The following is a 23,390-nucleotide window of genomic DNA, read 5'->3' on the forward strand; positions in this document are numbered from 1 at the left end:
TATACTATGCTCACCACAAGTGTAGCTACCATCCGTCACCATACAGTGCTAATAAACACCACTGACTATGTCCCCTGTGTTGTATCTTTAATTTTCATGACCTATTCATCCCTAACTGGAAGCTTGTATCTCTCACTCCTCTTCACCCTTAAATCTCTGGTTCCAAAGAATGTTTTTCTATGGCTTCTTGAACCTGATCATCACTTCCTTTAATTTCTTGGTTTCTTTCTTTTACCTTAAGTGTTTCTCACCTTCTGATACCAACACATTTACTGCAAGTCACTTCAAATGATTTTGGAAAAAGTAAATTATTATAAAACATTTCCTGCTTCTAAAGAATTCACAGTGTAGTAAAAAGATAAAGTTGAAAAATATTATTGGAATATTGCATCATGAACAGAGATCATAACAAAGAAGCCCAAAATAAATATGTCTTAAAGGGGAAGAGGTCACATCCAGGTAAGGAGACCACTTGTGGAAATGTCCTGTGAAATGAGCATTGAATTACAGGAGAATGTCAAAGCCTGAGGATGTGAGGCTGAGAAGAAGGGAGGTTAGGGCACATTGAGAGCATATTAACATCAGATACTATTTGGCAGAAGCCTAACAGAATTAAGGACATAAGGCTGGTAAGACCACTTGGAACCAAGTGAGGAGGGATGATTGCAAATATTAAGGTAACCCCTGGGAATCCTACCAAGAATTTCTGAGCAGGAAAGTGATGTGCTCAAAGTGATCTCAGAGGTCACATAATTATAGACAAGGAAATTGAGGGCCGCACGGATAAGTGTTTAGCAGGCAAAGAGATGACTTCCAGAATACCTGGAGAAGGAGGCACCCTATCTGCATCATCTCTACAAAGACCCACAGAGATACAAAGTTTCAAAAGAAGAAACAAAGGAAAGGAGGCAACTGGCTACCCTCTAGAAAAATGCAAATCCAACCTCAAAGAGGGCTGGCTTCTTTCTTCTGTCCCCATCCCATTAGCATACCCCAACCCAAGTGAAGAAATCTGTGTCTCTGGCTCCTGCTTGCTGACCAGAAACACCTCTGATGTCACAGCAGATGAATCAAGCTTTGGCATCATCCCACAGACACTCTGAAAAGTTAGTAATGGGGAAAGGGGCCGCGAGATTTCTTTCCCAAAGTTTGCTGCCCCGAAGGAAAAAAAAGAAAAGAAAGAAAACAAAAGGAAGAAAGAAAAACTCTAAATTTGGAGGATTCCAGAAAAGCCCACTGGAAGTCATCGGTGAATCAGCGGCTTTCCAGGACTGCTGTCAGCACCACATCCTTTACTCCCAGGCCTTAACCAATGAACTGGGTCCAGCTGTACTGGTACAGCTGTTGGGCGCCTTCTATGAAAAAAGTTCGCTTCTGACTGAGTCTCCAAGCCAGCCCCACCCCTGAGTCTGTGCTTCTCCCGCTTCCCTCGCCACCCCTGCCTCTCCTCCCAGGCACCACTCGGCCTGTGACCTTTGCTAAGACTCACGTGGGGCGCCCGCCTTGTCGGCTTTGGCGATGATTCCTAGGAACTTCCCAAGGACTTGGGCTCTGCAGGCTCTGACACGCAAGGGGTGGGGGTAAAGGGAGGAAGAGGGGAGCAGGGTGTCTGAAGAGCCCCGGGCGGGGCGAGCCAAGCTCGGGAGGAGCGGGGCTCATCTCCCTGAAACCCAATTTGTGTCGGCCTTCCGTCCCCTCAACCCCGGGTTGGCGTTGCCACAGCCGAGAAGGCGGCGAGGCATCATCTAGGTAGCTCTCCCCGATTCCTTTGGCTGCGCTTAAACTCCCTTTTCCTGATGAACAAGGGTTTGCAAGGACAAATCTGCGTCCTTCACCTTCACCTCGTTCTTTCTCTTGTTCCTAAAAGCCTTGAGGGTGTTCAGGCCCCAGGCGCCCGAAGTTGCGAGGCTGCGCAGCGTGGACGCACGGGGCACACGAATCGTGCGCGCCTCCGGGAGAGCCGCGCGCTGGACAGCACCTTCCTCCCTCGCGCACCGCGCGCACAGCGCAACGCAGCCGGGTCCCGCTGGTCCGGCGCCGGCGTCGTCACGCTGGCCTCTACAGTGGGGCTGCGAAGGTGGAGGGGAGTTGGATTTTGTGGTTTCAAGAATTCTCGACGACTGTAGAACATGCTATTTAAGAACGCAGCCCCTGAGGTCCCCCCAGTACCCGAGTAGGCGCTTCTTTGCTGAAATTGATAAGGGAGCTTTGAAAAGTGTTTTCGGGCCAGCCCCATCAGATCTTTCCCCATTCATTTCAACTTCGAATCAGTCCTGAGCCTAAGGTTCTGGTCGCTATTGCACTTCAAATGCCACCGCATGGAAATGAAGCCTGAGGCTGTACCCACCCTCCAAAGCATCCCTTTAAGTAAGCGCATGAGTTTCCTTAGTTGCCACAGGGGAAAGGAAGCACTAGTTGAAAGGGGCCAAAAGAAATACGCAGAATGTACAGCATGAGTGAGGATTGGTACCTAGTCCTTAGAGTGGCTGCCGTTTGGGGATATTTTTTTCAAACAAGAAAGGGTCATGGACACGGCCCTGCAGGAGAAAGATGTAGATATCTGTTTCTTAAATCACCTTCAGGCACATATAAAGGGCTTAGGGCAAAGATAAAAGGAGGAAGGTGAGGGAAACTCCTGATGGTTTTACCAACGTGAAAATTCCATAGATTTGGCTAGTTCTATTTTTTTCTATCAGGTAATCAATTCAGAATTCTATAAAGGAAGAGAATGACATCAAGGAAAATCATTGGTCTAGAAGAAAAGAGCCCGTAGGCGTTTAGGTGTTATATATGTGGAGCCAGAAAGCTCTGGAGTTATCAGGGAGACTCCAACTTAAGGCAACAGCATGGGTGAATATGGGCTTCACGTGCACTGGGAATGAGAGGCAAAGCCTGGTGCCTGGTCACGTGCCCACAGGCGGGCCCTGCAGGTCTAGAGGCAATTCAGTGTGGATAGAAAGACGGTAGTGGGAAACTGGGGTGGAATTGAGTTTCCAAGTGTATTGCCTGATGCCTTATTATTTGTTCTGTCAGTTTTTTTCAGGAAGATCTTCATCTTACAACTGGTGGGGCTGGTGCTAACCTACAATTTCACTGACTGTGACTTTGAAAAGATTAGAAAGAAGTATCAGGAAGTCATTTATCAAGCCCTGGATAAATATATGAATGGGGTAAGTGAAGTAACATTATTTTTTAAAACCATATATTTTCATCAAAAGAGTGGGCATATACACATGCAAACTACAATTTAATTTTTAAGGAAAGAAAACTGATTTGGAAAAAATCATGGCCCAGCATTTTGTCAAAAATTTTTACAAGCGATACTTAAATATATTAGCCTCTAAAATGATTACCTAGAAATTGGCACACATTAAATGTGCAGATGCTGATGAGGAGCAGATATTGATAGATAACACATATCTATCAACGTGTCAAGGTGTGCATCCTCCCCTAAAGTACTGCTCTACCAGTGCAGCAAAAAGAAAACTGTGGGTGAGGGCTTGAGAGAGAAAGGAGAGTAAAAAAGAGGGAATTCTTGTGAGCTAAGCCATAACCAGAGCGGATAGCCCTGGGAAAGGTGCACTGCAGGTCTTTCTAGTGTTCTAGAAACCTTAGAATGCCATTAGGAAATAAGGTGCACTTCTGAATTTTAATATACAATAGTAATTATTTTCCTGATTATTCTAACTTCTGGATAGAATATGCAGGTGTGAAATGCATGGATAGTTACAAGGCAGATGTGGGTATTCGAAAGATGGCATTATTGCTCACTTGTGTCGTTTTATGTACAAGTATGTCCAGTTTAATGGAGGGGAGCAGTGTGTGTGTGGAGGTGGGGAGGGTCTCTCTCTAGGACCAGGATCCTTTAATATCCGGTTTCAAACACTAGCAGGTACTGTCTGAATTCCAAGTGTTTCACTACCCTGTCCATGATGAGAACAGCCAGATGCACAGAACACAAGTGCCTAAGTGGAAACTGCTCTCAGAGCATCCTTGAAACCTGGGAGCAATGAGGGCGGGGCGGAGGGGGAGGGGGATGATTTCCCTCGTGAACTAAGGCTTTACTTTTGTTGCCACTTTTGTTTCTTTCTTCCAGACCAAGAGCACCGGATTCAACAACTACATCTACTGTGAAGACCCGGTGAGTGGGTGGTCAGCACCGCTGACTCCGTCCAGAGACACACCTGGCATTCCTGAGGCAGGGTCACCGGCGGGGCGTAGAGCAGCAGGTGGTGGCTGGGAGCGCAGACCGAGAGCCTAGGCTGTCAGAAACCTCCGGGCTGCCGCCCGGCTTGGGACGCTACTTGTGCTCCAATTTAGAGAGAGGAAGCCTCTCTCGGGAGCCGGCGGGATTCCGGGAGAAGCCCCCTCACCCCTCCCAACCCAGGGCCCGGGCAGGAAAAGCAAATCGGGAATAGTGACCAGGCAGCGACGTCAGGGGCACGTCTCCGGATGCAGAGCTCCCGGGCGGGGGAACGCCGCCTCCCGGCCGGAGCCGGGGCCGCGAGACCGGGGCGGAGCGAGCGCCAGCGCGCGTTCTTTCTGCTCCTGCGCCGCTGCCACGCTCGCCACGCCCCTCGTTCCGCCTCCGTCCGTGGGTTTTCTCTCTCTCTGGCTCCTCAGCCGAGAGCTCTTCCTCCCACTCCAAGTGCATCAATTTTGTCTCCTGCTCCCCTCCCCCACCTTCCCTGCTGCATCTCTCACTCATTTTTATCGACTCTCTCTTTTTCTCTGTTTTTCCTGGCATTTTCCCCTTTTCTCGTAAACCCTGACGCCCGTGAGCAGCCAGATTGCCTCACTAAAATCAACCGCATTACCTTCTATCCCAACCACGGCTGCACGTCACTGGCCCAGGAGGTCTTCGCAGTGAGGACTAATGCTGCGCTCACTCTCCATTGCCCCGGCTACTCGGGAATGCAGGTAAGCTTTCTGATGCCTTGGAATTAACCTTAAAGTGGCACTCTGTTGCAGAAGTCATCACGATTTTTATTCAGGTCTTATCTCCTGAAGAGCAAAGGAGCCTGTAAAAGCTGTAGACTCAGCTGGGTCCCCAAACCCATCTATTTCTAGGGTTCTGATTCTTTTGGCACAACTATAGTTCTAAACCTTAGATAGGGCTTCAAGGTATGATCCTTGAACCTATGCCCTGGTTACACCTGAGCGTGGGAGAGTAATTATCCAAAATGCCAATCCCCAGGGACCCAACCTAGACCTTAAAAATCACAATTCCTGTGCATGACCTCCTTATGAGATTCTTATCCTAAATTTGAGCAGCATTGCTTGAGCTTCTCACTAAATAATGTGTGTTTCTTCCGTAAAATGTTAAATTATGCATTAAATCTCTATCCCACGTTTGCTTAATTGCTTATATAACTCTCTTTACCTAATGTATTTTTGCATATGCATTACATACATTTGAATGGATGTGTAACTTTAAATAGAAACAGTAGTGCAGAGTTAGGAGCAGGAAGTTTGGAGACAGTCTTTCCTTCAAATAACGTCTAGCCTCTGTGTGGTCAGTTTCATGTGCAAAATGAGGGTCACATTAGCAAGTCCCATAGAGAGTGTTTATGAGGATTAAATGAACCAATAGATGTGAAAGTTCTTAGAATAGTGCCTGGCACAGGACAAGTATTCAATAAATATTGACGTTTTATAAAGTATTTATAAAGTGTTCAATAAATAATGCAAATAAAGCGGGGCATTTCTCTTTGTGATGACGAATTTTAAAAAGACGAAGGAGAGACAAGTGCAGATATGTATGATTGCTGCCTATCAACTGGTGAACTTTCTCAGTCTGCACACTATGTGTGGCCAAGGCCATCGCATTTTTAGGGATTGAAGATTGAGCCATATGGTCTATGTGGATTGGGCTAGAGTTATAACTCAGTACCACACAGCCATGTGAAAACCCTGTTTGGCTCTATGCCTTCTGTCAAGGAGATGCTGGCAAATCTACAGATGGCCACAGTGACATTCATCCATATAAGAAGAGCATAGAGGACAATCTGGATCAACTTCTAGACAGCACACAAGCAAGAGAATGTCTGAGTAATTTATTTCGGCCCCCTCCCAAGCCCAAAGGAGGAGGCTGAGACCAATATTTATGATTCAGCAGATTTTAGACTAAGATTTTTGCTTAATAACCTGGCGAATTTTATTGATCTGAATATTGTGTCTCTATAAGGCCCAGTCTATCGCTATTCAAGAGTAATTCAGATGAAAGAACACAGGGGAAGATTATCACAATCTTTTTTTTTTTTTTTTTAAGTTTAGACTCCTTTTTAGTCCGTGGCACACTTAGGTGGCAGGAGGGACAGAATGGAGGAGTACTTTGGGTCCAAATAAGAGGTTTACTGAATTATATCTATAAAGAGGCATAAATAAGCCCTGTTCTTGAGGAACTTAAGGCCTTGTCAGGGAGATCATGAAACCAACTTAATTGTTTATTTAGTCATTCAATAAATATTCAGCATTTTACGTAAAAGACATTGTGCTGAGCACTACGGGGAATACCCATGATGCAATAATAAAAATAGCATTTAAGTAAGAGCCAAGTTAAGTGAAACACACTCAGAAACACTAGAAGAGTTTCCAAAAGAAAAGTCTGAGCAATGAGCAGAGGGCTTGTAAGGGAGGTGGAGCTTGGCCTTGAAGCCAAAGTAGGTGGGTGGAGAGGAGGGAGGGCATTCCCTTAGGGGAAAGCACGTAGGAGCACACAGAAGCAGGTGTTTGAGGGACACACTGAGAGATGACTTGCAATAAAGAAGAACCTACCACTCAGTGTTGTTAAAGATAGTGACCTTCTTGACGATTGATTCTCCTATTCCACAGATGAATAATACCCAGGCAAAGAAGAAAAGAAAGAAAAGAGAAGCTACAACAAATAAATGCTGGGAACAAGTCTCACCCTTAATAGAATTGTGGCGGCGATTCAGTCGCATTTCATAGAAACAAAATACACCTGTCCTAAGGCTGTATTTCACCCCAACAAAGTAAATCATCTTTATTAGGTAGATGTAATGTTGACTCTAACTGTGACATTTTAAAGACCACCAATAGTTATTTTTTTAATCACATAAGTGTTTCTTAACTTATTTTTATAAGCTTTTATTATGTGATGTGGGTTTATACTACAGGGGATATACTACCCCTCAAACGTATGGAGGGACTGTGGTAGCAGTGACGCCTGGGCCACTGGCTTGGTGTGGTAATTCTCTGCTGGAACTACATAAGCCTTCCTTTCAGGGAAGAGTCTAAACATGTAGCGGAAGGAAAAAAGAGAAGGTTGAGAAAGGAAAAGGTTGAACTCAAGAGCATGTAAACCTCTGGTTAAAAGGCAGGTGTTTCTTCAATGTGTACTGATACTTATTGTGTTCTCAAACTAAAAATGTACAAAAGAAAAATAAAATCAAAAAGTGTGCACAAAAAATTGTGCGTATAATGAAGCAATCTGAGAGAATTTTTCAAGCAAGATTGTGCAAGTATTGCCAATCGAGTTTTAAAAATTATCTGACAAAAATGATGTATATGCAAGCAGATCCTGAAGAAGTACCTTCATTAAAGCTAAAATGTATTTTTTTTAAGTTATGGAATATATTTTTAATTTATTTGTAAGCACTTTTTAAAATGTACATGTTGCGCTTTTGTAATGGACACTATGTTTCTTAATAAAACAATTCTCAAATTAGCTTCTTATGATTGGTCTTTTTAATGTGGTTGGTAGACTGAGGGGCATCACTTTTCTTAAGCTTTTTTCAGATGAGCCTTTTTATTTGTGTTAATTATAATGGACATACTCATCTCAGATGTACAACATAATGCTTTGGTATTTGTGTATATTGCAAAATGATCACCACAATAACTCTGGCTGGTATCTGTCAACATTCATAGTTACAGATTTTTTTTTCTTGTGATGAAAACTTCGAAGATCTTCGTTTCTTCAGTTCATTATGTCCCCTCATCCTTGGAGCCCCTTGGCTACGCCCCCTCTTGCTTTGCACCTTGGCCGTACCTATGGAGAGAATGCTTGGGCATAGGTGGCTTTCAGCATAGATTCCATTTGCTTAAGCTATGCTTCTGGTCCTGAATTTCCCCCCAAACTGGTAGAGACAGTGGAGACAAAGGTAATAAGCAATGTCAAACCCATTCTCCTATTCTTGAATGCCTGCTGACGGGTAGAGCCACAGGCACCCTCCCACTCACCTCCCAGTTAGATAGTTCTGAACACCAGTGGGAGGGGCTACCCTAGCCATAGAGCCCAGGCCAAAATAAAGCAGATAGAAACACACTGATTTTTTCCTGAGTCGAAACTTTCCCCTGACCACTGCTCTGAGGAATAGTGCTCACAGGGTCCCTAAATCCAAGTTACCTGCCAACAGGTAAGAGAAAGCTTACATTATGTACCCAAAAGGCATTTATGGAACACCTACTGTGTGCAATCCCATCAGCCAAGTACTAGGGATACAAAAGTAAATAAAACAGCTTTTACCCAGTGAAACTCCGAGTGTCACTGAATAGGCAGTTTTCCTTACCCTGAGGGAGTTTCCTTCCCTTTGATTTAAGGAATAATTTGAAGCGGGGTAGGGGGTGTTGGGCAAGAAGAAGTCAGGCCTTAACAACATGCGGAACAAAGCCTAAGTTGTGACCTTGTTTGGGGGTGGGTCACAGAAGTTAGCATGTACAAGAGTGCCACTCTTTAACATATTTCACATTGCTTCCTCTAACCAAGTCTCTTCTTGCCTTAAAGATTATAGCTAAGATTCTGCTTTTTAGAATGTGCTTTTATGACCTTGCTCCCTCCCTTTCTGCTCTCCCTTGCACTATTTATGCTTTTTATGGGAAGGGAGATGGTAAGATAATTCAAATTGTGTTGGGGATGAGTTCTAGATCACATGGATGTGGAAGTCGAGAAGACCCGGTGAAATATTATGAGTATTGCTCCTACTTTATCCTGGCATAATAACTGACCCATTGTGGATTCTCAGGAAAATATTGAGTAACTTAAGTGACGTAAACTAACATCAAAAGTTAAATACCTGTTTACCAAGAATAAACTGTTCCTTAAAGGCCAGCACGAGTCAGAAATGAAAATGTCAGCAGCAACTATCTGCTTGGTGTCTCCTATCTGCTTTCTTCCCCCCACTCCCCATTACTTCTGTAGGTATCTAAAAGACAAAAATATTATCATATTGCAAAATTAATGTTGTTGCAGTCTGCCACTGATCTCCACAGGCTTCTTTCTTAACAACCCTCCTCTACCTATTCCTTTCCCTGCAAAATGCAAAAGAAAGCATTCAAGCATCAAACATCCACATAGCCTTTATTTTCTGTCATCCCTCTGGACGTGGCTGAGAACATGGATAATTTGAAAATCTTAAAATCATACAAAAGGGTATTTATCATTTGTGAACGTTGTGTCCCTCACCTTCTGTAACCCAGCCTTAATACTTTTATAAAGAAAAGCATATTACTTTTTTTAAAAAATCACTTTTTATATGCTACCTTTCACACATTTCTCCAGAAATTCCTATAGGCTCTCACCAGGTTACAGTGAGATAATAAACAATCATCAAATCCCACTGGCTTGTGACAACAATAGTCAGTTGTCACTCATGTTGCAGATCAGCTCCAGGTTTTACCCACATATCTTCTCATTCTAGGATTTAGACTGAAAAAGCAGCCCCTATGTGGGGCATATCTTCTTGTGACAAAGGAAAAGAGCAGAAACATGCAATCACTCTTGAAGCTTCTGCTGGGACATGGTGTACATCACATATACTCATGTGCAGTGAACAAAACAAGTCAAATGCTCCCTATTCTGCTACAAAGGATTTGCTGTAAGACCCAGGAAAGGGCTGTAATAAATCTTAAAGGGAGGGAGTATAAATATAGGGAATCCTAAAATAATATATACTTATCCTCTGAGAGGGGATATGACTGATCTAGGAAAGAAAAATCATTTCATATTTTTAGCATTTTGTATGTAGATTTTTTCATGAAGAAAATGTTTATTGAGTAACTCTTACATTCCAGGTACTGTTCTGGCTGCTCATTGTGTATCAATGAACAAAACAAAGAAAAAAAAGAATCTCTACTTTCATTGAACTTATCTGCTAAAATATTATAATAAAATAAACCTATTAGATAAGTTAATAGTATAGTAAGCAGCTCTTCTCTCTTTTTGAATTAAGGCATCCTGATCACTGTCAAAGCACATCTCAAACATGGCTAGAAATGTGCACTGTTATTGTGAAATCTCAAGTGAAAATGAAAGTTCAAGAAGTACAACATGTCTAGAACTGATAATAAACTACCATTTTGTTAGCATCTGCTCTATAATTATCCCAACAGTTCATGACTATTTGTGCCAAGTACTATAAATCAAGATTTCCTTGTTCAAGAATGTACAAGTCAGGTGTTCAAGTTAGCTGGCCAGTTATTCTCAACAATGTGAAACCATGAGCACTAGTTAAAGAGGAAACCCAGGCTTAGAGAAATTAAGTGATGTGGGTCAAATGATAGAAAAGAAAACACCTAGTTCAGTATTCTTTTACACTACATTGCCTTTCTCCTTTGATTCAAATGTCTATCTTCTTTTTATTTTTTTAATGTTTGGTTTATTTTTAGGACAGAGAGAGACAGAGCATGAGTGGGGTTGAGGCAGAGAGAGAGGGAGACAGAATCTAAAGTAGGTTCCAGGCTCTGAACAGTCAGCACAGAGCCCTATGTGGGGTTTGAACTCACCAACCGTGAGACCATGACCTGAGCCAAAGTCAGATACCCAACCAACTGAGCCACCCAGGTGCCCCTCAGATGTCCATCTTCTTATAGCTACACCTGTGTTTCTCAAAATCTCCTATGTAGCTTGGGACAAGGCAAAGTCAGTCCATAGAGTTCTCCCCAGCTACCCTCACAAAGAATCACTATAAAAACACCACTGGCACACACTTGAGCTACAATGCTATGCTGCTATAATGTATCTGTACATTAAAATGATTATTAGTGTCAGTGAATGAAAACTAACATTGCAAGTGAAATTTAGAGTTATGAATAATTTTGCTTTAGTAGGTAATGAAGTTTGTTGGTACTGTGAGTCAGAACTCAACACCACCTTCCAAAATAAAGTAGTGTTCCCAACTGGTTGGTATGAAAAAGAGTGCTTATTGCAAAAGGACTTTTCAGCTTTCCATAAGTAGTTTAATATAACATTTTTTATTAGAGAGAAGATAAATCATATTCCACTCTTTGTTTCTGCAAGTTAAGCAGAGCTCTATAGATCATCTCTGGGCTGCTAATGCTAACTTATGAAACCTCAGGGTCTAGCCTTCAAATGCAACAATACAGAATACTTTTTATATTATCAAAAGGAAGCTTAGATGAAGATGAAGAAGCACTCTCACCCCTGCACCCACATAAGAGGAGAGATCTTTCTTTGTCATTGACTATTTCAAAGAATCTGATTTGATAAAACATTGTATCATAAATTTTCACAAGAATAATCTGGTTTTCCTATATGGAAATACATGGACTTAGGTAAATAATCACAAATTTAATCAATTTATTTTTTTCTTTGTTACTAAAAATCTCATTTGGGAAGTGGTTTTTGTTTGGAAAGCTCTTACAAGACTGAACATTTTAGAAATTATTGTCAATTCTGTAACCTGTAATTCTTATTGGTGCCATTTTCCAAAAAGAGTCTCGGAATGGGTACAGGGGATTAAGGTAGATACAAGGAAGGAAAATTTAAAAATGTGCATTACAGTTTTTCATAGAACAAGATATTGACAGTTTAGTGGCATTTTTAATTAATATTGCATTAAAGTATCACAGTTTGTCATGTTACTTCAAAACTATAACAGTTTTAAGTTCTTTTATTCTGTAAAAAAAAATTAAAGAGTCCTACTTCCATTATTACCTATTATGAATGGCATCTCTAAGTTGGATATTTTTTAGAGGAAAAGTCTTATTTATGCTTGAAGTCTTTTGCTGTGGCTGGTCGTGAAGACCACCTCCCTCTAGAGATACTGAAAATGCTGAAAAGTTGTTTTCCCAGTCTCTTTAGCCACTAAAACATGAAGATACAATGAAGCCTTAGTCAATAGGACTTGAAGCAAGTCTGCTGCAGGAATTCTGGAAAAGGTTTTCTCTTCTTACTTTTCTTAACGTGACATTTTGTTTCTGCATATTATTTTTAGAATAGCTGCATTCAACTTTTAAAACAAAACAAAACAAAACCTGGACAGACTTTTTCTAGAAGCCTCCCAAAAGACAGCCTCTAAAATCTTATTGGACAGAATTAGTCTTTCCCTAAATCAATTTCTGGCATGAAAACTATTAATTGCTGCAATTAGTTTAGATTAATTAATGTTTACTCACTGGAGCTGAGGAGGGGGTTAGCCTCTACTGAACTATTACACCATCTGCTATGTGAACATAATGGAGATTCTGTTATTAAGAATAAAAAGAAAGCATATCTGTTACAGAAAACAAGCACTAAGTGAAGTGGTAAGAGTTCAGAAAAAGGAGAGCTCCTTGTGGGTTGAAAAAGTCATAGAAGACTTTTGTGCAGGAGGTAGAAGTTGAACTGGGTTTAGAATAAAAGAGAGCTGTTACCCAGAAGGAAGGTATGAGGACTCTGTGCAGAGAAAAGAGATTAAGCAATGGCATAACTATTGTTACAAGATATTTAATGTGTTCAAGTTACTGTGGCTGCATTACAAACCACTGCAAAACAAATATTGTATTATGTTATTGATTCTGTGGTTCAGAAATTTGGAAGGAGTACAGCAGAAATGGAGTGTCAGTTGAGAGAACTGAAATCTGGGAGTGACTCGATACCTACAGGCTGAAATATTCTGGAGGCATCTACACAGTCTCCTGCTTGGTGGTTAATGCCTGTGAGCTGAGACCACAGGCGGGCTGCAGGTTGTAATACCTATACACGGCCTCTCCACGTGGCCTCTCCACATGGCTGTCTCTCCAGGTGAGCTACGTTGGGCTTTCTCTCTGCATGGAGGCTATCTCCAAAAGTGGGTTTTGCAAGACAGCAAGGTGGAATGCCCAGGATTTTTCTGATCTAGTCTTGAAAGTCACATGCTCACCATACTTTATTTGAAACAGTCAAAAAGAGCCATTCAGGCTGAGGGAAGGAGATAAAGATCCCAAGACTGGATAGTCATAGTGTCAAGATTACCTTATATTAGAAGCATGAGAAAGTGGTTCATGGGGTGGCTCAATCAGTTAAGCGCTCAACTTTGGCTCAGGCCATGATCTTGTTCGTGGGTTTGGGCCTGCTTGGGATTCTCTATCTCTTTCTCTTTCTCTCTCTTTCTCTCTCTCTCTGTCTCCCTCTCTTTCTGCCTCTCCCCCACTTGTGCTCTCTGTCTCAAAATAAATAAACTTTAAAAAAGAGCATAAGGAATAGACAATATTGTGATTATTTTGGGAAACTCAATCTGCTACAGAATGAAACTTCTTAGAAAGTCTCAAAGCTAAGAACAAGAGGTTGGTTGTCTTCCTGTGTCTAAAGAAACCTTGCAAGTCATTCATTTAGGACTTGCTTAAGAGATGGACAAACTGTTCTGGCGACTGCAACCAGATTACAACTAAAGTAAGAGATGCTAGATAGAATTAGAGGATTTTTTGAAAATAATTTGTAGATGTAGGGAGAGCTGTGTTTTTTTCACACCAATCCTCACCAAAAAGAGGGAAACTGAGTTGTCCAATATCTGCAATTCTAAAGCTAAATGATGAATTATAGAGATTAGGATTATGTACAGGCAAATCAGATTGATGATTGACTCCCAGTCTACGGAGTTGCAGAATTTTGTAGGCTCAAACCAGGCCCACCTAAATGAAATGCAAGATGGTACTTGGAAGATCCTCAAATTTGTCTTTGAAGATGCGTCATAGTCATTCTTATGAATGTGCATAAAAATAAGTTTCACCTCTCACTGGGAGAACTCTAAGGGAAGGGACTGGTCAGAATGGACTCTGCATGACTCGGATCTTGAGAAAGATCAAGAGTTGGTCAAGATGTATGAGACAGAGGGCATTTGACAGTCAAGAGATTACTACAAAGAGTATCCTTGAAATACAATGTTTTCTTAACATTTTCCTTTTCCTGACCCAAAAGGAGCAGACTCAAGGCTTCAGGGGCAAGGAGGGTAAAAAAAGAGATTAGTAGGATCAGGTCCAATTCCTGTCCTTTCTAAAGCATGGTTCTCTAGTTTTTCCTTTATTTCTATATGCATTATCAGCTCCTAACCCTACCCAAGGCAAAATAATTTTGTTTTAAGGTTTGCTTGTTTTTCTGCACTTCTGACCCAAATATTTCTTTTTTTAAATTTTTTTAATGTTTTATTTATTTTTGATACAGAGAGAGACAGAGCATGAGAGGGGGAGGGGCAGAGAGAGAAGGAGACACAGAACAGGAAGCAGGCTCCAGGCTCTGAGCTAGCTGTCAGCACAGAGCCCGACGTGGGGCTCAAACCCACTAGTGTGAGATCTGACCTGAGCTGAAGCCAGAGGCTCAACTGGCTGAGCCACCCAGGCGCCCCCTGACCCAAATATTTCTAACCAATACAGATATAAAGTGTATTAGGAGAGTGTGAATGATATATAGGGGCAAAACAAGAGTTTTCTTAGGAAAATCAGTTTCTTATTTTTGAAATATTTGCATATACTTCTTATATCATGACATTGCAGTCAAGATGTCAGCACAGCTGCTGTCACCTGAAGGGTGAAGGCTTGGCTTGGACTGAAGCATCTGGTTTAAAGGTGCTTCTACTCTTCTATCTAGTAAGGTAATGCTGGTGTTGGCAGGAGGCTCTCAGTTCCTCGCCATGTGAAACACTCTATAGGACTGCATGAGTATCCTTCCAACATGGCAGTTGGCTTCCTACAGAGCAAGTGACCCAAAAGGAGCAAGTCAAAATCTTCAACATCTTTTATGACTTAGCCTAGTTATGCAAGTCCCTATTTAGTGCAGAAGGGAACTACACAAGGCCATGAATACTAGGAGGAAAAAATTATTGAGGGCCATCTTGGAGGCTGGTGATCACAACGCAGGAAGTCACTGACAAAAAGAAATGGTCTGTATTATAGAAACTACACTGAAACAGTTATATTTAACCTTTTTTAAAAAGTTAGAAATGATTACATGACATAGCTGCATGTTTAATTTACCTGAATCTTGTGAAGCCTCAGTGTGTTGAATCAAATTGAAAATGATCATCTGTCAATGTTCTACTACATTTACATTTTCTTTTATTCTTTGTGACTAGTATCCTTGGGGACATCTCTAAGCAAAAAGAGTAATAGCTAGTTCCTCTTCTCCCACCATACATTTACACACTTTGTTGGCAGCTGAATAGGAAGCAACTCAAGGAGGCAACTTGTGGGGAGAAAGAAACTTTGGCCAATGATTAAACTGGAAAATTCACATTCAGCCCCTACATCCCCCCCCCCTTAGAAGATTACAGCACAACAGCTGGCATGTGTATCTATTGCTACTATATTACTAGAATTCCCGCGATGGCTCTAATTTTTAAACTTTGCTCACTCACTGTCAAGATGGAGGTTAAAGAACATAAATTTGATTGTCAGACAGACCTAAGTTCAAATTGCTCACTACTATTAATTAAATGACCCTTAGTAAATTAGGTAATCTCTGGGAATTTTGGGTTCCTTCTCTAACGTGAATCCACACGTGTGACCGAAGGTTTGGTCTTGAAAGTATGACTGCTGGATGCATACTTCTCCTATCATCCAACTGCCTTTTAGTGACACCCTGCCCCCCCCCTTCTTCTCATCCTTTTCTAAACCTAGGACTAGTCTGGATTTGGATGCTGAATAATCTCAGAACTTTGTACAAGTCACTTAACCCCGTGAACCAGTTTCCTCATTTATAAAACAATAATATAATATTTGCCCTAAATTCAAAGCTTTAAGGATTATATAAAAAATAATGGGTGTTAAGGCTTTGTGAACTGTAAAGCCTGAAGACTTTTAAGAATTTTCTTCCCAAACTGTCAATATATGCAGAAATCTTAGTTTTTTTTTTGTTATAAAAGCAACATCTGCATTACAATTTACAAAACTTAAAAATGCTTATCTAGTAGTTAAAATCATTTGTACACATTTCCATTAGAGATTTAAAATACATTAACATTACAATTTTTTATTGTAAACAAACTCAGTAAAAAGCAAACAAAAAATCTTTGTATTACTATAAATTATAATTTTATGCAGAAGCATAGGGGTAGTAGTGTGAACTCTCAAATACCCAATCCCCAGATTAAACAATTATCATCTCTGTTTCATCTAAATGCAATTGCTTGTGTTAGGAAATATTTTGTGGATGCTTCTACAGCTCATGGGTTGAATTTTTTTTTATGAGGATGGGAATAATGGCTAATATATTTATTTCAAAGCCAATTCAAATTATTAATCAGTGGGAGTTTGTTAGTACAATTATAGTTCCAGAGATGACGGTTGATATAATGATAATGAGAATAGGAGGTTTAATTAGTACAGGAAGGGTATAAACTAACATTTTCGGGGTATGGGCCCGATAGCTTATTTAGCTGACCTTACCGTAGAATGTGGTGTAATGTGGTAGCATGAAGATTTTTGAATTCTTAGGATTAGGTTTGAGTCCTATAATTCTAGAAATAACAGGGTTTAAACTGTTATACCACAGTGGGATTAAACTCACTCAGCCTCTGGAATTGGAAAAAGATTTTTATTTATGGCCAGGCCAAACCTAATCTCCCTGGGCTTAAGGGGCAGAGAATGGCCCCGAACAAAGGTAGCAGTGAGCCTATATTGACTTTAGCAAGGCATCAAACATCATCATTTAGTTACCAATGAAAGTTTACAGCATTTCAGGACACCCAGTCACATTTTTACAGACAGTAGTTCTGGCGGGACCCTATCAGTTTTAAAGTTCTTTGTCTTAAGAGGGTCTTGAAGTGACCAATTATAGTTAGGCACTCCAGGTTCCATGAGATAGTGAATACGTGACTTCACACGTGTATGCTTTGTCTGGTCAGCTTCAAATGGGGGGGGGGGGAGTGAAATTTACCATCTAAGTTGTCTGTTTAGAAAGTAGGCAAATGTACAGACGAAGTTAGCACCTTCTGATAATTCTAACAGAGAGCCACATAGCGGTCACCACATAGTCAGAACAGTGAACAGAGAGATACATTTGCAAAGAAATTTACAGAAGCCAAAACAAGTTAATGATTTTCAGTTTTTTTTTTTTTACCAAGTTCGCTAACCTTCAACAAAACATCTATTATTTACTCTATCAAAGTAACTCTTTTATCAGACATATTTCTTATGTTTGAGGTGGGATACTAGCTGTGACGGTGGGCAAGGATACATGTCATATGCACAGGGCTACTGTGAGAGGTGGGAACTTTTTCATAGAGGATGTATTAGTTGATCTTATCGCACCTCATTCCCAGTTATTTTTAAAGCAAATCTCCAGATATATCACTTCATCCATAAATATATCGCTATCTATCTACAAAAGATACAAATCTTTAAAAGCATAATCACAATACTAATATCACATGTAAAAATTAACAATAATTTCTTAATATCAACAAATATCCAGTGTTAAGATTTTCTTGATAGTGTCATGGTTTAATACAATTTTATAACTGCACTTTTGACTCTTGTCAAGACTATGTCTGGTTTCCCTTCACTGTCAGGGTAGTTAGTTCCTCTTCCCTTGCTGCTCCCGGTTCTCCACCGTTCTGTTCCAGCTTTTTTTCCAATCCCACCAGGCTTGGGGAGCATTTCTGGAACCCTGGAGACAACGACGCGGAACCAAATTTGCGCGTCCCCTGCAAGCTCCGGTGGGAGTTCTTTTTCAATTGCACTAAGAGCAGTGTCTGCCAACCGATTGGCAGAGGAAACCGGAAGCGCTTGTGAGTCTGTAGAGCGGGCAGAGAGCTGTGCCACGAGAGGCGGTGACTGGCCGATCCGCGGTTTTCATCGGGACTGGACCTCAGAGGAGCCTGGACCCCAGTACCATGGAGGGTGGGGCGGGAGGTCGAACCAGCAGCGCGCTGTTCGCGGGGTTCCGGGCTTTGGGGCTTTTTAGCAACGACATTCCACACGTGGTGCGGTTCAGTGCTCTGAAGCGCCGATTCTATGTGACGACATGCGTGGGCAAGAGCTTCCACACCTATGACGTGAGTAACTTCTTCCTTTGCCCGCTTCCCGGGAACCACCCTCCTCGGCCCCCAGCTCTCTCCAGGGGCAGTCCTCCTCTCCTCCCCCACTGATCAAGGGCTTCCCTTCCTGCTGTCTCTTCCGTAACTTCTACCTGCCCTGTTTTATCACGGCTTTACATCCACGTGCTGTTGTAGCCCTTGCCTTCCGCTTGGGGCGAGTTTCGGAGGGTGTCCATCTAGGGAAAAGTATCAGAGAACGTTTCAGTTCTATAGCAATGTATTTGTTCAGTAAATATCTGCTCATTTTCTCTGGAAGAGGTAAACGTGATCAAGACCAGTCTCTGCCCTCTCTTAATGGGAAAAATTTGTAAGACATTTTATTGTTCAATTTCTGACATGCTGGATTAGAGATTGACTACATTGGAAGAATTTGGAGGGTGTCGGATTAATTATGATTTTGAGGACTATTCACATTTGATAGCACACTAGTTTCCTTAAACTTCAACTGAGTATCTACTTTCTATCAACATTGAGGGTCTCATGCCGTGCTTCTTAATCTAAGCCTTGCAACAGTTTCTTTGCGAGATACGTATCGTTAACCGTTTTCCCGCAGCACCTTTATATAATAAAGTAACTTATATAATAAGTAACAATCTCAGCAATTAAGTTATTTGTCCCAGCCTTCCTGCTTGTTAGTGTTGGTTTTCTCCTTTAACTTCTCATCATAGTCTTTTGTTGCTGTTTACTTTTTTCCTTCATCTTTCCAAATGAATGTATGCTCTATGAAAGCAGGGAGCTTTTCTTTATGATCGGGATGATAATAGCCAGTGTTAATTAAGCACTTTTTCTGGAAACAGAGCTGTAAAGTTGTATTCTTCGAAGGGTCGTGTAAAGCAAATGGGTTAGTAGCAAGAAGAGGTGGTTGTTGGTAGCTGGTTGAGTTAGTGGAAAAGGAAAGTGAGGGCCATCCCCAAAGTGGAGATGATGCTGGTGATGGCAGCTAACATTTATTGAACATTAATTCTGACTGCCTCCATTGACAGATTTTATATATTGAATACTCTTAACAACCCCACAAAGCAGGTGCCTATTTTATTTTTTAAGTTTATTTATTTTGAGAGAGAGAGGGAGGGAGAAAGAGAGAGAAAGCACGTGTGCACAGGCATACTATCCTATCAGGGGGGGCAAAGAGAGGGGGAGAGAATCCTAAGTGGGCTCTGCACTGACAGTGAGGAAATGGGACTCCATCCAAGGAACAATGAAATCATGACCTGAACTAAAATCAAGAGTGAGATGCTTAACCAACTGAGCCACACAGGTGCCCGGTACCTATTTTGATTCTTATTTTACAGATGAGGAGGAATTTGAAAACAGGGAGGTTGATTAATTTTGTCAGGGTCCTAGTGCTGGATCAGTAACCATAGATTGGGATTAGCTGATTACAGCCTGCAAGCCAGTCCTTCCCCCCCCATTTGTTTTTGTATACCTGTGACATTTTTATTTATTTTTCCGTGTATGAGTTTATTCTAATATAATGATCTCCAAGTAAATTTTGCACAGTAGTAGGACGCAATATAATTAAATCTTGGCATGGCATGGAGACCTGTATGTGTTTACATGTAAGAAATACAGGATATATATTTTGATCTCCAAGGGCCCTTTTAGTCTTAGGATTCTAGCATCTCTGGGATTTGAATTTCCACTTATACCACTGTGTGCTTCAGAGACAGGTGGTTTTGACATTTTTAAATGGTTGGGGGGAAAAATAAAAATAAAAATAATATATCATGGTATGTGAAAAGTACATGAAAATCAAATTTCTGTATACATAAATCAAAATTATTGGAATAGAGCTATACACATTTGTTTATATGTTATATGTGGTTGCTTTCAAGTTTTATTAGCAGTTGTGTAGTTTCAGCAAAGACCAGATAGTCTGCAAAGCCCTAAAATATTTACTGTATGACTCTTTATGAAAATGTTCATGTTCCCCTTCCATCACAACTCCTGATGAAATAGTTGAAAATAGAAGCCTCCCTAATAATGAAGAATTAGGGTCAGTAAATACATTTTTTGGGAAAGATAGCATAGCAAATTTATGTATATGAGATTATATTTTATTTTTCAAGTGTTAAATTTTCATTAACAAAAGCAATTATAATCTATTTAATCATGTTTTTCTTTCTTAAAACAGGTTCAGAAACTTAGTTTGGTGGCAGTAAGTAAGTGTAAACTTGATCTTGACTTTATTCATGTTTAGTGACTTTGAAAAATATTAAGTTTTTGACATTAATTTAAGACTTACAGAATATATAAGAAATTCACTGTATATTTCTGATAAACTTACATAGTTAAAAAATAAGAGTTCAAGATAGGATCAGATGTTGCATTTAGTTGTCATGTCTCTTTAGTCTTTTTTAATTTAGAATAGTTCATTAGACTTTGTGTTTCACAGCATTGACATTTTTGAAGAGTATAGGCCAGTTCTTTTTTAGAATGTCCTTCAACTTGACCTTTTCTGCTGTTTTCTCATGATTAGATTCAAGTTATGCACTATGGCAAGAATAACAAATAATGCAGAATTCTCAGTAAATTATATTAGCAGACACATGCTATTAGTTCTATTCCTGACAGTGGCAACTTTGATCATTTTTTTAAGGTGATGTTTGTCAGGAGGTTCCATTTTAAAGTTTTACCTTTTGTAATTAATAAATATCTTGTGGTTACATACAGTGAAACTATGCAAATATCCTGTTACCCTTGGAAGTTTTACTCACCATTTTATCATTTAGTGATGGTTCTTGCCTTAACCAGTTATTAGAATGATGATTAGCAAATAGTGATTTTTGGATTCCATCGTTCCTTTTGCCGTAAGGAAGAGCTTTCTCTTTTCCTATATTTTGATATTTTTTCCAATGGAAGGAGTATTTATTTTTTTGGAAACTGTTTTACAGTATAAGGGGCCTGCCAGGGCTGAGAGATTGTTGGATAACCATGAAATGTAATCTTTGTAACAGAATCAGAGGAGAGCTATAAGGAACCCAGTGTATATGTCTGATTAACTTAAATTTTTAAAAAGATTATAAAAGGGGACTATAACTTAAGTTGAATACAAAATGAATGATAAACCTATGAAAATAGAATTTGGGGAATGAAATTCTTTTTAAGTTTTATTTTATTTATTTTGACAAAGAGAACAAGTGAACATGTGTGCTGGGGAGGGGCAGAGAGAGAGGGAGAGAGAGAATCCCAAGCAGGCTCTGCGCTGTCAGCACAGAGCCCGATGTGGGGCTTGAGCTCACGAACCCTGAGGTGACAAACTGAGCCAAGATCAAGAGTCAGACGTTTTAACAGACTGAGCCACCCAGATGCCCTGGGAATGAAATCTGAAAGTAGAATATGCAGCATGAAAAATATTTAAAATAATCATCTACCTTCCAACTCTCCTGCCCCTAAAATAAGAAATAAAAAGAAAAGGCCAATGTGACCATGATAGAGAGGAGTGAAGAAATCATATTGTGTGAGAAGTGGCTAGAGACGATAGGTATATTTGCCTTAGAGAAGACGGAGTAGATTCCGTATTGTTCGTTTAAAGGTTCAGGGTGTAGAAATATGGAATATTTCTGAGGTTTTTCCAAAGTATAGAGTTAAATAGGGTTAGGTCTTGATTTACTTTAAAATTTTTGCTAGAATTATTAGTAAATGTGATGTTCCTGAAGGCATTTACATGAAGGGCAGATGACTGACTGCCTGCCAGTTTTTAACATGAAGTGTGAATTTTTTCCACTTTTCATTTTTTTAGGACTGTATTTTTATGTCTATAAATATTAGACATTACTTCTCTTAGGGAAGATCAAGGTGATTTAATATTCTCAGTCTGGTAGTTATTATTAGAAGTATAAAATAACATTGAAGCCAAATTTATACTGATCATTAGCTTTTATTCATATATCTATACATATACACATATTTTTAAATTATAGCCATGAAAAATGGTATATGTATACTTGAGATTTCTATCTGTGCCAAGATCTTTCCATTTCTTATTTCTTTTATATTTCCTTTTGCCTAGGTAACTCTGTCCCACAGGATATCTGCTGTATGGCAGCTGATGGGAGGCTAGTCTTTGCTGCTTATGGGAATGTTTTCTCTGCTTTTGCCCGTAATAAAGAGGTTTGTATCACTGACCTATTTTAATGTGTTTTTTGCAATCAGTAGTTAATTGCTGTGAAAGTGGAAGGAACTTTAATGTTGCTATTCTTCAGCTGGGATGCTCTGGCATATACTTGTTTATTTTCAACATTTATCAGGTTTTCTGGAGGAAGAGAAAGTTGATTTCATCAAATTTTCAAAATTAGTTAAAACTGGTACTTCAGTTTTCTTCATCAGGATTGAACATTGGAATTATTTGGGCAGCTTCTTCAAAATTTTCCCACCCAGTTGGGTTCTATCTCCTGAGCTTTCTACTTTGTATTTCTGCATGGGATTGGATTTAGAAAATGCTTTTGAAAATTCTTTCCCAAGAGATGCTTTTCTTTTTCTCTTTTTAAATCCAAGTTGTGAACATACAATCTAATAATGATTTCAGGAATAGAATTTAGTGACTCATACTAACATATGCTCATCCCAACAAGTGCCCTCCTTAATGTCCATCACCCATTTACCATTTAGCCCATCCCCCCAAGCCCCACCCTGCCAACAACCCTCAGTTTATTCTCTATTTAAGAGTCCCTTATGGTTTGTCTCCCTCTGTGTTTTTATCTTATTTTTGCTTCCCTATGTTCATCTTTTCTGTTTCTTAAATTTCACATGAGTGAATCATTTGTCTTTCTCTGACTTATTTTGCTTAGCATAATACACTCTAATTCCATCCACATCATTCTTTTTGATAGCCGAGTAATATTCCATTGTATATATACACCATATCTTCTTTATCTGTTAGTCAGTCAGTGGACATTTGGGTTCTTTCCATACATTAGCTATTGTCGATAGTGTTGCTATAAACACTGGGGTGCATATGTCCCTTAAAATCAGAATTTTTGTATACTTTGGATAAATACTTACTAGTGTAATTGGTGGTTCATAATGTAATTCTATTTTTAATTTTTTGAGGAACCTCCGTAGTGTTTCCAGAGTGGCTGCACCAGTTTGCATTCCCACCAGTAGTGCAAAGGGTTCATCTTTCTCCACATCTGTGCC

At 40.2% G+C, this 23,390-nt stretch overlaps 2 protein-coding genes across 3 annotated transcripts in view; both read left to right on the forward strand.

The window, feature by feature from the left end:
- The first annotated feature begins 2,443 nt into the window (after nt 1-2,443).
- TSLP (thymic stromal lymphopoietin) lies at nt 2,444-7,690 on the forward strand. Its single transcript, XM_029941237.1, has 5 exons — nt 2,444-2,466; nt 2,999-3,170; nt 4,097-4,141; nt 4,786-4,920; nt 6,835-7,690. The coding sequence occupies exons 1-5, from the start codon at nt 2,444-2,446 to the stop codon at nt 6,949-6,951; spliced, it is 492 nt and encodes a 163-aa protein (XP_029797097.1). The 3' UTR covers nt 6,952-7,690.
- Nucleotides 7,691-17,937: 10,247 nt separating this feature from the next.
- The window catches only part of WDR36 (WD repeat domain 36), a 42,754-nt gene continuing 37,301 nt past the window's right edge, over nt 17,938-23,390 (forward strand). The window contains exons 1-3 of one of the 2 annotated variants that reach the window (XM_029942688.1): nt 17,938-18,209; nt 20,386-20,413; nt 22,264-22,364. In XM_029942688.1, the coding sequence (XP_029798548.1) occupies nt 18,048-18,209; nt 20,386-20,413; nt 22,264-22,364 (291 nt within the window). In that variant the 5' untranslated portion in view covers nt 17,938-18,047. Of the gene's footprint in view, nt 18,210-19,493; nt 19,510-20,385; nt 20,414-22,263; nt 22,365-23,390 lie in introns of those variants that run through there. The other variant, XM_029942689.1, reaches the window with a different exon arrangement.

This window comes from Suricata suricatta, chromosome 6, assembly GCF_006229205.1.
Source record: "Suricata suricatta isolate VVHF042 chromosome 6, meerkat_22Aug2017_6uvM2_HiC, whole genome shotgun sequence".
Classification (NCBI taxonomy): Eukaryota; Metazoa; Chordata; class Mammalia; order Carnivora; family Herpestidae; genus Suricata; species Suricata suricatta.